This window comes from Salvelinus fontinalis, chromosome 4, assembly GCF_029448725.1.
Source record: "Salvelinus fontinalis isolate EN_2023a chromosome 4, ASM2944872v1, whole genome shotgun sequence".
Taxonomy (NCBI): Eukaryota; Metazoa; Chordata; class Actinopteri; order Salmoniformes; family Salmonidae; genus Salvelinus; species Salvelinus fontinalis.
In genome coordinates this window covers 61,473,182-61,490,444 of record NC_074668.1, presented here as the reverse complement: position 1 = coordinate 61,490,444, position 17,263 = coordinate 61,473,182, and the positions used below count along the sequence as shown (strand labels likewise).

At 44.3% G+C, this 17,263-nt stretch overlaps 1 protein-coding gene across 1 annotated transcript; it reads left to right on the top strand.

Annotated features, from left to right (window-relative positions):
- Window positions 1–9,267: 9,267 nt before the first annotated feature.
- On the top strand, window positions 9,268–15,969 carry si:dkey-56m19.5 (skin secretory protein xP2). The gene is made up of 2 exons (XM_055920887.1): window positions 9,268–9,503; window positions 13,674–15,969. Exon 2 carries the CDS (start codon window positions 13,682–13,684, stop codon window positions 15,398–15,400), a length of 1,719 nt encoding a protein of 572 aa, XP_055776862.1. The 5' UTR covers window positions 9,268–9,503; window positions 13,674–13,681; the 3' UTR covers window positions 15,401–15,969.
- The last annotated feature ends 1,294 nt before the right edge of the window (window positions 15,970–17,263 follow it).

Here is a 17,263-nt window from a genome sequence, read left to right as displayed (position 1 = left end):
TGTTTCATGAGCTGAAATAAATTCTCATAAATGTTCTTGTGCACAAAAAATGTATTTCTCTCAAATGTTGTGCACACATTTGTTTACATCCCTGTTAGTGGGCATTTCTCATTTGCCAAGATAATCCATCCACCTGATAGGTTTCGCATATCAAGAACCTGATTGAACAGTATGATCATTACACAGGTGCACCTTGTGCTGAGGACAATAAAAGGCCACTCTAAAATGTCCAGTTGTCACAACACAATGCCACAGATGTCTCAAGTTTTGAGGGTGTGCAATTGGCATGCTGACTGCAGTAATGTCCACCAGAGAATGTAATGTTTATTTCTCTACCATAAGCCACCTCTAACGTTTTAGAGAATTTGGCAGTACGTCCAACTGGCCTCGCAACCACAGACCATGTCTATTGTGTACTGTGTGCGAGCGGTTTGCTGAATTTTGTGAACAGAGTGCAATTTGGAAATCTTTGTGCAATTTGAATGCACAGAGATACCGTGATGAGATCCTGGAGGCCCATTGTGGTGGCATTCATCCGCCTCCATCACCTCATGTTTCAGCATGGCCCCATGCCGCAAGGATCTGTACACAATTCCTGGAAGCTGAAAAGTTCTTCCCTGGACTGCATACTTACCAGACATGTCGCCCATTTAGCATGTATGGGATGCACTGGATCGACGTGTACCAGTTCCCGCTAATATCCAGGAATTTCCCACAGCCGTTGAAGAGGAGTGGGACAACATTCCACAGGCCACAATCTACAGCCTGATCAACTCTATGCAAATGAGTTGTGTCACTCTGCATGACTGATACTGACTGGTTTTCTGATCCACGCCACTACCTTTTAAGGCATCTGTGGCCAACAGATGCATATCTGTATTCCCAGTCATGTGAAATCCATAGATTAAAGCTAAATTTATTTATTTCAATTGACTGATTTCCTTATGAACTGTAACTCAGTAAAATCTTTAGAATTCTTGCATGTTCCGTTTACAGTTTTGTCCAGTATAATAATAATGTACGGAAACACATACAATAGGGTTTCACCAGCGTCACTGCTTGAAGCTCTAATGACCCCAGCCATTATAACATTGGTTGCTGTAGTGTCATTCATATCAGTTGATCTACAAACACAACCTATCAGCTATACAATTAGCTGTTTCACATTCACTCTCACCATGATTAAAAACGATAATTTAAAACTAAATATTTTATTACCAAAAGGAAAACAAAATAAGTTTACAGAACAATTTTTTGTGCAGTTAAAGCAAATTTCCTGCAATTCTACACCTTTAGCCATGACTTGTGCCAGGTTAGTGTGCTATCTGAGTGAAAGTGACTAACAAAATTGGGGCCTCCTGGATGTCAGGGTCACTGGGCACTCGCCCTGCCTGCCCAGTCGGTAATTCGGCCATGATTGCTACAAGTTTAGATAGCTAACTAGACTAATTTACTCATGTCTTTCTGTATTTGGCTAGGGAAGGCCATCATTGTAAATAAGAATTTGTTATTAACTGACTTGCCTAGTTAAAATAAAAAGATGTAACATGTTTTCACAGACATGGGCTAATTGAGTGACAAAACAAGAAAGCTGCTGCAACCAATTTTAGAAATTGCACCGTGTATATTTTTCTATTATAAACTCAGTAAGTTCAGACGCGACAGTTTGTTTTTTTGTTGAAAAAAATACTTAGACCTCGGTGTCCTTATATTGACTTTCTAAATGTAATCCGTTACAATTACTAGTTACCTGTCCAAAATTGTAATCTGATTACATTGTTACTTTTAGATTACTTTCCCTTAAAGAGGCATTAGATGACAAATGTTACCAATTGCAGGATTAATAAATGTTAACATAGCTGGCAATTTATTGATGTTTCATTTTACTTTATGGGTTGGTTATGTAGGCTTCATATTACAACTTATAAATTATATATTAATGTAAAGTCCAAAAATGGATGTAGCAACTACAGATTGCCCCTTTAAGTCTATCAAAAGTGTGTGAGTTTGAGCATGTGTCCATTAGGCCTATGGATGTATTTTTAAAATTTTATTAGCATTAATTAGATTGCACAATAGAAGCCCTACTTTATTCCACACTATGCAGATGTTGAAAGAGCGTGTTTTTTCCACTGGCTGTCCACTGGTTTCAAAAACAATGATTGATAGGCAGCTTGAACTTCTTGAATAAAAAAATAAAAAAGTGGGTTCAAATACATATTTAGATTTGTGAATAGTCATCCACAACAACAAAACGTAAGGCGCAAATAACTAAATGAGAGAGCAGTGAGTTACATCAATAATAAGTGATATCCGTATCGCCGTAGACTACGCCACTGCTGTCATCCTTACTGCCAAGCGTTTATTCAAGTTGGATAATCTTTGGATGCCGACAGCAGTCGCACCATTGGAAGACATAGCCTACAAAGACCTACAGTCCAAGCTATTTCTGCAAGCCATCAAACACATTTGGTGTGTCATCATAGTGGTCTCTGACTTGTGGTCAGACTCGCTCAGGTGGAACCACCTTAAACTTCAGCCTTTTTTCAATGCTGAATGTCATTGAGAAAACGAGTGTCAAAGATTCTCGCAAACATCCTTTATGAAATTAAAAGTATTTCTTGAAGTAATCATTTCAGGCTCCCAAGTGGCGCAGCGGTCTAAGGCACTGCATCTCAGTGCTACAGGTGTCACTACAGACACCCTGGTTTGAATCCAGGCTGTATCACAGCCGGCCATGATTGGGAGTCCCATAGGGCGGTGCACAATTGGCCCAGCATTGTCTGGGTTTGGTCGGTGTAGGCCGTAATTGTAATAAGATCTATTTTACTGACTTGCCTAGTTAAATATTTAAAAAAATGTTTACCAAATTTTTCAAAAGTATCTGTAAACATTTGCTGGTAACGTATTAAAGTAATTCCTTACATGTTGTAATGAATACTCAGGGAGAAAAAGGTGTAGATTCATGCGCAAGGCGCGGCAGGTGTTTCTTTCGCCGTCGCAGAAGGCAGGAATCGTGGTCACAGGCAGGCAATACACAGGTAGGCAAACAGGCAGGACCGAAGGCTATAACTGGTTCTCACGAACAAGCTAGGAAAAGGCTTAGTAGATTCAAAACTAACAATACCTCACAAAGGCACAAACAGAATGAACTGAACAAAATTAAAGACAGGGCTACGTTCAAGAACACAAGGTTGACTAAGAAAATAAATACAGAACCTTATAGTACCCTCTCCACTGATGTCCAGTGGGTCTGTTCGGGTGTCGACCCCGAGTAGCGGGACAATCAGGACGGTTACGGTGGAATGCCCGAATCATCTCTGGGTCAAGGATGTCCTGGTCAGGGACCCAGGACCGGTCTTCAGGTCCATACCCTTCCCAGTCCACTAAATAGTGGATGTGACCTCAGGCATTTGGAATCAAGGATGGCGTAGGAAGGTTCCCCTCCGACATCCAACGATGGGGGCGCACTGCAGGTTGAGACTGGAGGATGAAGAGAACTGTAGGTGACCGGTTTTAACAGAGACACATGGAAGGAGGAGGAGATTTTATACTGACGATGTAACTGGAGGCAGTACATGACAGGGTTGATGCGATGGGTTATCTTAAAGGAACCAATGAAGCAAGGACAGAACTTTTTGCAGGGTAGGTCGGCAGTGTTTTGTAGGTCGGTGGTGTCTGTCGGCAAAGCGTTTCTGGGTATTAAAGGCTTCCTGCAGATGCCGGTGAGTGGTCTCGCATACCTGCGCACTACACCAAAAATCAGTCGTCGACAGCTGGGACAGTACCAGGGATGAAAGCATGAGCGAGTTCTGAGCGTATTCAGCCCAGGCCATATACCGAATCCAGTCGTGTGGAGAGGCAGAACATTGTTGGCGGAGGTACTTCTCTATTTCTTTGTTCAGGCGTTCTGTCTGCCCGTTGGCCCGGGGATGGTAGCCGGAGGAGAGGCTGAGGGCGACCCCCAGTCGGTCACAGAAGGCTCACCACAGCCGGGAGACAAACTGGGGCCCACAGTCAGAGACGATGTCCTCCGGAATCGACGGAACACCTGCAGGAACATACTCAGCCAATTCCATGGCGTTAGGTAAATGAGGACCCAGACATTTAAAAAAAAATGGTCGGACAAGGATGGTGGTGTTACCAGAGGATTCAGGAAGGTCTGTGATGAAGTCAACAGCTATGTGGGACCAGGGTCTGTGAGCGATTGGCAAAGGTTGAAGCTTACCAGAAGAGAGATTACGAGGGCTTTTGGTTTTGGCGCAGACTGGACAGGAGAGTATGTAATCCCTTACGTCAGATGTCAGTGAGGACCACCAGAACTTACGGGCTAGAAGTTCGGTGGTTCATGTAATGCCCGGATGTCCTGACCCCAAGGACGTGTGACAGCATTACATCAGTTGGGTTCTAACAGCTGCTGGTACGCAACTCTTCCCAGCTGGTGTCTCAGGAGGAGCCGGGTCTGAGGTTTGGGCTTCTTGTATGGCAGAGTGAACCTCCCACTGTACCGGTCCCATAATGCAAAAGGAAGGAAGAATGGGTGTAGGGTCTGAGTTACTGGTCGGAAGGTCAAACTGGCGGGAGAGAGCGTCAGCCTTTACGTTTATATTTCCAGGGATGTAAGTAACGTGAATATGGAAGCATGTAAAGAGCCCAGCGGGATTGTCTGGAGTTTAACCTCTTGGCACCACTGATATATTCCAGATTACGATGATCTGTTAGGATTAGAAAGGGATGTTGTGCACCCGCCAACCAGTGGTGCCACTCCCGAGGGCCAGCTTGATGGTGAGGAGTTCTGTTCCCCACATCGTAATTCTTCTCAGCGGAGGATAACTTCCTGGAGAAGGCACAGGGATGTGATTTTGGAGGTGTTCCCACCCGCTGAGAGAGTATGGCTCCTACTTCGGAGGCATCCACCTCCAGGGTGAAAGGAAGGGTCGGATCAGGTTGGCGAAGGACAGGAGCTGAGGTGAAAAGGCGTTTCAAGTTGTTTAAAGCAGTCAGTGCGGTACTAGTCCATTGAAGGGTCCAGGCTGGTAATGGTAGTGGCAGTAGACCTGAAGTTCCGAATGAACCGGCGATAGTAGTTGGAGAACCCAATAAAACATTGGAGTTCCTTAACAGTGGTGGGTTTGGGCCAGTTACTGACGGCGGTGACCTTGTTCTCATCCATGCTGACCCCTCCAGGTGTCAGTACGAAACCGAGGAGGTATACCGAGGTTACATGGAAGGTGCTCTTTTCAGTCTTCACGTAAAGGTTATGGTCAAGCAGCCATTGAAGAACGTTTTGCACATGCCGTATGTGTTCCTTCAGGGAGTGGGAGTAAATCAGGATGTCAATGTAGACGATGAGAAAGCGGTTGATCATATCTTGGAAAACCTTGTTCATAAAGGATTGGAAGACAGCGGGGGCATTAGTAAGGCATGACCAGGTATTCGTAGTGCCCTCGTGCGGTGAATAAGGCAGTCTTCCATTCGTTGCCTTCACGTATACGGACAAGGTTATATGCATGTCAAGTTTTGTATAGATGTTGGTACGGCCCACTTGTTCAAGGGTCGCTGGGATCAGAGGAAGAGGGAAACAGTTCTTAACCGTGACGTCATTCAGGGAACGCTAATCAATACATGGACGGAGACCACCGTTCTTTTTTCCAACGAAAAAGACACTGGACGCAGATGGGGAAGAAGGACAAATATAACCGTTTGAGTGTTTCATCAATGTAGTTCTCCATTACCCCCTATTTATCCCGGAAAATGAGGCAAACACAGCCCGTTGGTGGGGACACTCCAGGGAGTAAGTCAATAGCACAGTCCCCTGGGTGATGTGGTGGCAGAGTGGAGGCGTTGATTTTGCTGAAGACATTGCTGTACTGTGTGTATTTAGATGGTATGGTGGGTGGCACTGCAGAGGCCTCAATGGTGGTGGCTCTGCACGGTAGGCTGAGACAACTGGTGAAGCAGGTAGAAGACCAGGAGAGTAGTTAATCTTGTTGCCACGAGATGGCAGGGTCGTGACGACGAAGCCAGGGGTGTCCGAGGATGAGTGGCTGTTCGGGGGATGAGAGTTCCATGAGTTGAATGGTTTCAGTGTGGGAGACTCCAATCTGGAGGGTGACGCTCTGTGTCAGGTGTGTAATGAAGCCCGTGCCCAATGGCTGCCCGTCCAGGGTGTTAATCCTTGAGGAAGGGGTGACAGGTGTTAGACCAATGTCAAGCTCTTCAAGCTGGTGATCGATGAAATTACCTGCTGCTCCCGAATCTATCAAGCCCTCTACGTACTTACTAACCCCCTTCACAGTTATCAATACTGGGATGGGGAATTGCTTCTGGGAGACATTAAGAAATAACACGCTTACCTGCATGGCAGTGGAGGGACCCTTCTCATCTCGCCGTGAGGGGCGAACATGGCTGAGTAGATGATCCTTCCCTCTACAGTATAGGCAGAGCCCTTCTTGGATTCTCCTTTGACGGTCGATACACGGGAGGAGCATGGCCATACTGCATGGGCTCTGGAAGACTCGGACGGGATGACGGAGTCATGGAAAGAGAACGTTTCGGATTCCTGGGTGGCAGAGTTCTTCAGCGGTCGGCGACGAGGTCGATGGAGTGAAATACGAATGTATTGATTTAAATCCTGAAGGTCACCTCCACCTGAAGTGCTGTTGGGCCCACTTCGGAAGATGCTAAGTAAAGCAGCCTTACTCCATCCACTCCCTGCAGCCATGGTGCGGAACCCGCGGGCATACTGGGCAGCTGAATTGCGTCCTTGTTGAAGTTCTATGAGGAGATCTCCTATAGGAAGACCGGAAGGAGAGTGATCAAATACATTTTTGAAAAGGGTGTGGAAATGGGTCTCGGATCCAAGTTCTGTGCTGTTGGCACTGGCCCAATCCAGGGCTTTGCCTGTGAGTAGAGACAACGAAATCCACCCTGCTCTTCTCCGCTGAATCCAATCCGTTTTTAGGTGAGGTTTTCTGTAATGAATACTCTGGGAGAAAAAGGTGTAGATTCACGCACAGAGCGCGGCAGGATTATTTTGCCTTCGCAGAAAGCAGGAATCGTGGTCACAGGCAGGCAATGGTCATACACAGGTAGGCAAACAGGAAGGTGAATCAAAACTAGGACTGAAGGCTATGGTTCTCACAAACAAGCTAAGAAAGGCTTAGTAGAGTGAAAACAAACAATACCTCACAAAGGCACAAACAGAATGAACTGAACTAAATAAGGAGCTGATGAGACCAGATGAGTAACTAACACAGGTGATATCAATGAACAAAAATGAAAGACAGGGCCACGTTCAAGAACACAAGGAAACAGGGCTACGTTCAAGAACACAACGAAGCAGAACACAGGGTTGACAAAAAAATAAAATACAGAACCTTACACATGTAACAGATTACATGTAATCCTTTACTCCCCAACCCTGCTCATATGTACTGTAGCTACGGCCCTGATGTCACGTGGTTAAATTGGCTTAAACAGGTCCTGGAGTAAAGGGACTGAGTTACATAATACTGCAAAATATTTAGTCATCCAACACAATAGCGGAAAGAACACATTTCCATTCTGTATTATTCAATTTGACCACGATTCTTTGTAGGGAAACTGTGGTGCAATAGATATATTCTAGTTGAACCGATACATGAGATTTGTTCTCAACTAGCCTACCTGGTTAAATAAAGGTGAAATCAACAAAAAAATATGAAACATAATATTGTAATTTCAACATTCCACCAGGAACCACCGAAGAATAAGGTCCTTAATATAGTCGGTTTCTGACTTTGATTGGGGGAGGAAGGGGTTATTGCTGTGTTATTGCCCTCTTTGTCACCACTCACCACACAGATAAAGACTAAATAAGACTACATCAGTATAATACAAACTTAAGTCGAAAAAAGACCTTTGTGTTAGTGATCACTTATGACGTGAAATAAGAGTGGGCATTCAAATGTGTAAACCCCATCTAATCTACAGAAGTATGCACTAGAGTATAGAAGAGAGGGGCTAAGTTGAGCCAAAGGGGTAAGTTGAGCCACCCTTGTTTCTAGGAAACCATGCACAACATTTATATTTTGACCAAATATTGAGGTCATCATTTTATGGAGTCTGAAGGAAGAAACCACATGGAAAAAGTGGTAAGCAAGTTAGGTCCAAAAAATGTATTTTCATCAAGTGAAATATTTTTTTTGTGTTAAGAGGTTTTATGATGCTTGTATCTACACCAAAGTAGATCATTTAAAGATTATTCTATACATCAGTTAGGGTCTCTATAAGCTTATATTTGAGGTCCTAAACCTAGTGTGAAAGTGCATCCTTGTGTAACTGGTGTGAAATGGCAGGCTAGTAGCATTTCAATCGGTGAAGTCACTTACTCTGAGACCTTGAAGTAGATGATTTCCTTGCTATGCTAGGCTTTTGTGGAGGGATAGATGCTTTAAGGGAGACTATTATCGATGTGTTCAGAGGGTCCTTGATTCGAGCACAGGTTGGCGCAAGGAGAGGGATGGAAGCAACACTGTTATATTGATGCTGTTGACCCGGATCACTGGTTGCTGCAGAGAAGGAGGAGGTCAAAGGGAGATGAGTGTAACCAGTGTGAAATGGCCAGCTCGTTAGCGGTGTGCGCTAGTAGCGTTTCATTGTCGCTGGGATATGAGGTAACAACAGTGCCTGGCCTATGTTAAAAGTTTTTTTTTTTAAGTACATTGTTTGTTAGGTGTTAAGCCTGTGTTAAAAGATTCTTAAAATTATTAAAAGACAAAAAAGTGATTGTGATTGTGTTGAATTGTGTATGGGGAAATAAAAATAGACCATTGGAGGCTGGTGGGAGGAGCTATAGGAGGAAGGGGTCATTGTGAAAGCTGGAATGGTATAAATGGAACAGTATCAAACACATTAAACATATGGAAACTGCATGTTTGACTCCGTTCCATTCGTTCCATTCCAGACATTACAATTAGTCCATCCTCCTATAGCTCCTCCCACCGGCCTCGTCTGAGATAGACAAGGCTTTAAATTTGTAGGTGGCTTAATTTACCCTGTCCTGCGGCTCAATTTACCCAATACCAGGGGTAAGTTGTGCTAAGAGAAAACAAGCTATTTTTTCCGTTTTCCAAACTGTAACGTTTACATGAATTCTGAATATTTCCAGGGATACACAACATCCTGAAATATATGTAGCCTAGATATCTTTGTTAGAAAGAATACTATATTTCCCTTGACAGAGTGATGCTGAATGTAAAAAATGGCTCAATTTACCCCACTTTCCCCTAGATTGCACGCAGTGGGTGGGATAGATTGTGATAGCGAATGATGGCTGGCAAACCTATAGGGGCACTCTTCAAAAAAGCACAGTCCTAGATTGCACCTCAGGGAACGAGGAGGGCTTTGGTGCAGCTTTCAGTCGCAAGATTCTTTCTATTATCAGTCCGTGCTCAGTCTTGCAAGGGAATACATCAGCTCCTCGACTCTCCTTACCGTTTGGGTTTAAGGCAGAAATCCAGGTTGGTGAACTTTGTATCTATATTTTTCAGCTTTTGTATGTTATTTTTTTTATTCTGGAGAAAATAAGAGAACATATAGAGCATGCTGTTGTGGTAAATTGGAGAATAGAGAATGGAGAAAGAGTTGGATAAGCTATCCTTTGTTCTCTTTTGTCCATGTATTTGCATTCCTACCGGTGCTTGCTAGATTTTCAGATTCAACATCTTCGAGCCATGATTTGCGTTTAATTATGTGGATGTTCCAAGGACTACTGGCTGGGATTTTAACAATTTGTCTGCGCTATGAGGAGTAGAAAAAATATATCCAGAAGCATCAGGGTGATAGGGCTGTGTGTGCCCAAATCAATTTATGTAATACATTAAAAAAATATATAAAGTGCAGAATAAGATGACAAATCAAGATTCAAGCTTAATATAAAAAATACAAACATATTTTCCACACGCCTGTGGAGCCCCACTAGACGGTATGGCTACATTAACGAACAGGGTAGATAGAGTGGAGTAGCGGTGTGTAATATGGTTGGGGGGATGGAGTCACTGCGCTTGTGCCTTCACTGTCGATAATATATCGTTTTAAATAATGACTTATATTTGTTCTATAATGACAAACATCAAAGACTGACATCCATCCAAACTATAAAATGTATACTTTTTACAATCAGGTGGGTTTCACAGTTAACTTAATTCTGTAGCAGGCTAGGATGTACGTTTCTCAGTGCCTTGCTATGGCAACAGGAGTTCTCTGCGCATTTTACTTCATCGTAATTAAAGGTGTCTTTAGCCATATTTGAGTTTTAAGACAAAATCACTCATGGCAGTAATCTGTGTGTGATCATATTGCTGTAATTGGTTTGTCCCTCACACCCCTAAACTGGTACTATTTCATCCCCTCGCCTATAGGCTCCATGTACTTCCCCAATATGTGAACATTGTCATGTGCTTTTGGCAGATGTATATTGAAATCTAATTTTGAAATGTCTGAAGGTTTTTCTTTCAATGTGTGTGTATAGGCAAATGTCATATAAACCGATTAAATTAATTGAGTCAAACACATTAAATAACCCCCGCAATTAACTTAATTCGCATGCTATAGCGACCCTCAAATATGGACAGTGATTGGGAGGAATATGAAAGCCTGTTTATCCGATAGTTTAGTGGAGGGGAACTATCGCTGCTCTGATATCAGCATGGATTTAGCTGTTTAGCCTACCGGCGCTGGCCTGGCACATGGCTCCCTCTGTCTGCATCCCTTCTTGATTGCCCCAATGCAGTACTATGGACAGCTCCTATTATGATCACGCCGGTGTGTGCTGCAGTTCAGATAAATATGCTATGTGGCAGTCGCTCTCTCACCCATCTGACGAAAAAGACAAATTAGATTCAACTATGTTTGTGACATTTTGGATATGGTCAAACGAAGTACTTGCGGAAAATGCCATAGTCTATTGTTACGTTCGTACTTAGTTTTGCCTCAAAGAATAGTATTTTTTGAGAACCGCCTGCATTTTTAACATTTTCCACATTTTGGCTTCACTTGATACTGTATGTCAGGCAGAAGAAACCTGTAACCTATAATGCCTGTTTAGTTTATCCATTCCAATGGTAAATATTGATTTCTTTGACAGCCAGCCTACTATTATTTTAAGGATTAATTTAGTACTATTATCACCAAACATATCTCTCAGATAACATTTAATTCCCAGTTCTCGGTTTTCTGATAGAGGGAAGGGAAGTTGAGGTATGTTGAAAACAGCTCTTCCTCTTACAAGCATGGCAATGGAATAAGATAAACACTCTTTTGTGAGTGAGACCAATGTGATAACCTTAACCCTACACACATACTTAAGCAAATAGTTTAGCTATATGTTTTTGTCATCAGTGGATGATGCATAGTACTAACTCGGAATACTACTACTCAGTATTATACCATGGCATTGTTGAATAGTCCTTTGTGATTGGCTTGAAGGGCATTCTAGAGCATGCATTTTTCCCCTTTATAAACTGGGTGGTTTGAGCCCTGAATGCTGATTGGCTGACATCCGTGATATATCAGACTGTATACCACTGGTATGACAAAACATGTATTTTTACTGTTCCAATAACGTTGGCGACCAGTTTATAATAGCAATAAGGCACCTCTGGATTTGTGATATATGGCCAATATACCATGGCTAAGGGCTGTATCCAGGCACAATGCGTTATGTAAAAGAACAGACCTTAGCATGGTATATTGGACAGATACCACACCCGCCCGGGCATTATTGCTTAAATAATACACAGGTATTTTTGCATGGTAGATTTCATTGGCTATCATACATTTTTAACATGTTTTGTTTGAGCAGCTTTTGAATGCAAAAGTCACATGATTATCCCTTACTTAATTCCAATGCTTTAGTGGTTGCAAGTAACAGGAGTGTGCAGAACACGAGTTTGTGTTCTGTAAAATAATATGTTATCTTATCCATGTACCCTGGCCTGAATCTTATCTAACCCTTGCACTAAACGATAGACCAAATCCAGACCATAGCCCCAAAAAATGTATCACCAACCTGTAGTTTTCAAAATACCATGGCATTGTTCAATAGTCGTTTCTGATTGGCCTGAAGGGCATTCCACATCCTTCATTATTTTCCACAGAACGAATAACCCCTCGTTGATTATCCCTTACTTATTTACAGTGCACTAGATAGCTATATCCCCCCTCTCTCTCTCTCCTACTCTCTCTCCCTCTCTTTCTTTTGGTTTGCTTGCAGTCATTTTAGATGTCCTGACAACAAGTGCTCAATAGGTTCCCAAAACCTATAGCTAAAAGCGTTTGTGTTTTTTTCTTTATTCTGTGAACTCAAGTCCCCCTTCCTCCTCTAACTGTGCCTCTAACCTGCTATTCTAAAAGTATACCAGTGGGAATAAGTGTACAACTAAAACAGACCATTATAGGGCAACAGTGGAATGGGAGGCTCACTTGGCACATAATAACATTATCTAGGACTCCAGAGAGGGTGTCTTGTCCTGTGGTTTATACAAGAGCACTGGATAGTTTAGAACTTGGAGTAGTTCCCATGCAGTGGTCATTTGTCTTTTAGCCAATAGTATTTGGCAGAGTGTGGTTTCCAGATTGAAATGACTTCCCCCTTTAAAGCCTGACTGAGTGCTTTCTCGGAGACAGGAGGCATGATTGCAATGCCTTGCATTTTCTTCAGCTTTAAGTTGGTATTGAGGTTTGTGGTGGGTAGTTAAAGGAAATGGATATATGCTATGCATATGTAACGGATGTGAAATGGCTAGCTAGTTAGCGGGTACGCGCTAGTAGCATTTCAATCAGTTACGTCATTTGCTCTGAGACTTTAAGTAGAGTTGCCCCTTGCTTTGCAAGGGCCGCGGCTTTTGTGGAGCGATGGGTAACGACCGTGCTTCGTGGGCAACCGTTGTTGATGTGTGCAGAAGGTCCCTGGTTCGCGCCCGTGTCGGGGCGAGGGGACGACGTAAAGTTATACTGTTACATTGATGCTGTTGACCCGGATCACTGGTTGCTGCGGAAAAGGAGGAGGTTGAAAGGGGGGTGAGTGTAACGGATGTGAAATGGCTAGCTAGTTAGCGGGTACGCGCTAGTAGCATTTCAATCAGTTACGTCACTTGCTCTGAGACTTTAAGTAGGGTTGCCCCTTGCTTTGCAAGGGCCGCGGCTTTTGTGGAGCGATGGGTAACGACCGTGCTTCGTGGGCAACCGTTGTTGATGTGTGCAGAAGGTCCCTGGTTCGCGCCCGTGTCGGGGCGAGGGGACGACGTAAAGTTATACTGTTACATTGATGCTGTTGACCCGGATCACTGGTTGCTGCGGAAAAGGAGGAGGTTGAAAGGGGGGTGAGTGTAACGGATGTGAAATGGCTAGCTAGTTAGCGGGTACGCGCTAGTAGCATTTCAATCAGTTACGTCACTTGCTCTGAGACTTTAAGTAGGGTTGCCCCTTGCTTTGCAAGGGCCGCGGCCTTTGTGGAGCGATGGGTAGCGATGCTTCGTGGGCGACCGTTGTTGATGTGTGCAGAGGGTCCCTGGTTCGCGCCCGGGTCGGGGCGAGGGGACGGTTTAAAGTTATACTGTTACACATATATTTTCAAACGCAACAACCTATCACACTTGTTAAGTAATTCTGATTTTATTATTCACTTTTAGGAGACACCATGGGAGGCAAGCTGAGCAAGAGGAAGAAGGGGTACGATGTCAGCGACCCAAAAGACAAGAAGGAGGAGATTACTGTGGCTGCTGTGAGTGCCGTTGAGGCCGTGGCCCATGCCGTGGAGAGCAAAGCACCAGCTCCGGTCGCTGAGTTGGCAGCGAAGACTGCTCCTAAGGTGTCTGCTGCGGTGGAGGGAGCAGTGGAGTCGACAGCGGTAGCCATCACAGAAGCGACAGAAGAGGCCCTGTCAGCTATAGAGGCAGTGACCAAGGGGGCCACCGCAGAGCCAGCGGCTGTACCAGATGAACCCGTGGCAGCACCAGCAGAACCAGCGACAGCAGCAGAAGAACCAGTGGCTTCAGAAGAACCAGCTGCAGCACCAGAGGACCCAGCGCCAGCTGCAGCACCAGAAGAACCTGCAGCCTCAGAAGAGCCAGTGGCAGCACCGGAAGAACCTGCAGCAGTAGCAGAGGAACCAGCCGCAGCTCCAGAAGAGCCTGCCGCTCCAAAAGAGCCCGTAGCTCCAGAAGAGCCCGTGGCAGCACCGGAAGAACCTGCAGCAGCTGAGGAACCAGCAGCGTCACCAGAGGAAACTGCGGCAGCACCAGAGGAACCTGCAGCAGCACCAGATAAAACAGAGGCACCGGAAGAACCAGCAGCACTAGAGGAACCAGCGACTGCACCAAAAGAGCCTGCAGTGGAAGAGCCTGTACCAGAAGAGCCTGCAACAGCACCAAAAGAACCTGCACCAGAAGAGCCTGCAGCAGCCCCAAAAAAGCCTGCACCAGAAGAGCCTGCAGCAGCACCAAAAGAGCCAGCAGTGGAAGAGCCTCCACCAGAAGAGCCTGCAGCAGCACCAAAAGAGCCTGCACCAGAAGAGCCTGAGGCAGCACCAAAAGAGCCTGCACCAGAAGAGCCTGAGGCAGCACCAAAAGAGCCTGCACCAGAAGAGCCTGCGGCAGCCTCTGTGGAGCTAGCTGCAGCACCAGAAAAGGCTTCTGAGGCTACAGAACAAGCCACAGAGGTGACAGCAAAGATTACAGACACTACAGAACCAGAGCCTGCTGCTCCAGAGCCTGAAACAGAGACTGTTACAGGGAAGGCCCCAGAACCTGAGGCTGTGGTCGAGGCACCAGTAGAGGCAGAAGCAGTTTCACCCTCCCCGGAGGAGGAGCCTGCATCAGTTGCCGAAGCCGTGTCAGAGTCAGCCACAGAGGCAGCCGCAGAGCCAGAGGCAGAATCCATCCCACAACCAGCCGCTGAAGAGCTCCCCCTACCTGTAGAAGAATCCATAGCAGAGCTTGAATCTGAAGCTGCTGATGCAGTAACTGAAGCAGCAGAGCCAGAGGCTGCCGACATCGCAGAACCCATCCCGGAGATCATAATTTCAGAATCTGCTGCACCTGCTGCTGCAGAGGAGGCCAGCGCTGAGCAAGAGGAGGCTGTGCTGGACAACAAAGAAGTTGTTTCCGCAGTGGAGGCTACTGCTGAGCCTTCTGCCCCTGAGGTCAATGGGGAGTGTCAGGAGCAGGCGGCCGAGCCGGCTGCCGTGTCTGCCCCGGAGCCACAGCAAAAGGAATGTGTCAACGGCATTGACAAGCCAGAGGATGCCGTTGAGGTGCAAAGTGACTGCGAATTACAAAAGAACTTGAACCTGACTGGCGACATCCAGATTCCTGAGGCAATCGGTGAGGCAATAAGTCAGGCTGTAGACTTGGTCTGAAGCTAATATAAATGTGATGTCCCTAATGATCCGAAAAAACCTCCAACACAGGCTTCTGAAGATAAATATAAAAATGTATTTTGTGGCAAAGGAGTTTCCGATTAACCAAAAGGAAATACAACCACTCAAGTGTAGAGAGGGGGAGTGAGATACATGTAGGAAGAGATGTGAGACATGGATGCAGTGTGCCACACTGAGTCTTTGTGCCATACATGTAATTGGAGAGGGGCAGCCTGTGTTTGCAGCATTTGTGGTGAGATAAAAGCCAGCGAAATTTGAGGGATGAGTATAGGAAAACCGGAAACAAAACTGGACAACAGAGCAAAAAACGTGACATTGGAAATGTTGAATGGAATGAATAGTCTTGTCTTTGTGTGGGAGGCTGATGAATATTAAAAATGTTTTTTTGGTATAGCATTCAATAATGATCTAATTTAGACTTTCACATATCCTTTCCTTAACTATATGAAAAAAATGATGGATGAAAAGTTTTGGCCTTTTATAGTGGTGCAAACAGTGAGGAATGTTTAGTGATGGCTTGGAATGGAGAATAAAAAAATAGTGTTATACCTGATTGTTCTTTTGTTCTTATGTCTTCAATATCAATTAGGCAAAAGTATACATAGGGCCTTATTGTATAATATACGGGTCATTTTAGTCAATTTTAACATGTTATAATTATTTCCACCGTATTTTAAGATACCTTTATGATTGATTATAATAAGTAACCCTTAGTAAACCCTAGGTGCAAAAAATGTAGATATTTTAAAACTGAAATCAGTCCATTGCTTTGTTGTTGTTGGCTGATAGATTGAGTGCACCAGTATTAGCAGTAGGAGACAGTATCTACAGAACATCATTAATTTCAAACTTCTACAGTTAAGTACAGACCAGGTTTCTTTTGGGTTAGGGGTCGACTGATTGTATTACCTTTAGAACAACGTCCCTAAGGTCTTCGGCCTTACAAATATTTTCTTTGGTGGAGCTTGGCTTGCCTGTGCGTTTCTTTGAAAAATATGACAATGTTAATGCATGCAGACAGAGACCATTTCATAGGTCATCTCTTCCTCTACCTCTTACATCATAATAACCCATCTCACTGGAACTTCAAGCTGTGGTAGGCAGGCAGCACCATAGAAATATAATGAATAGAGAGGCAAAAGACCCTGGCAAAAGATGCAGTAAAGAGGTCAATGGAACTTGACCCAAACAATGGAAATGCCATGGAAACACATGGGGGAAATATGCTGTCGGGGAAAGATCCCAAATCTCCTCATTGCCCCCTAGCAACATTTTCCTGCATTTAGGCTATTGTTTATATGTGTATTTCACACTATGTTGAGGTAGAAATCTGAATATAATATTTGTATAGATCGTCACCAATCAACAGCATTGCAGTTAAAAAACGACTTTGACTACCACCACAGATGTCTATATGCTAGCTATGCTACCAGCTCATACGAACGGGAGTTAGCATTTAGCAGTCACTTCTTCTAAACTGGAAAAGGAACAACTTCTAAATGTTATGCAGCAAAAACAGCCAAATATATCCAAATTGGAATTTAGTAACCATATTGTGGGCCTGTTACAATACATCAATCATGACGGATTTGATTAATATCTACTTTGTTATATCAGATTTGTTGAATGTGCGGCAATCCTGCATCCTTATTCTATCCCCCACTGTCTGTATTCCATTGACCTCTTTATTGCATTCATTTGACTGGTAAACTCACGAGCACACTCTCAATGGCTGTCTGGAATTGTGATACAATCATTTCCATGGTAATTTGGAATGTTCTGTCAACTGATGCTGGATTGCCATGGGGATGTAGAATGTTCATTCAAATTATGCTAACTGAT

What these genes read in the sequence shown, in the direction of transcription:
- si:dkey-56m19.5 (XM_055920887.1), top strand. Translation starts at nt 13,682, where the DNA reads ATGGGAGGCAAGCTGAGCAAGAGGAAGAAGGGGTACGATGTCAGCGAC.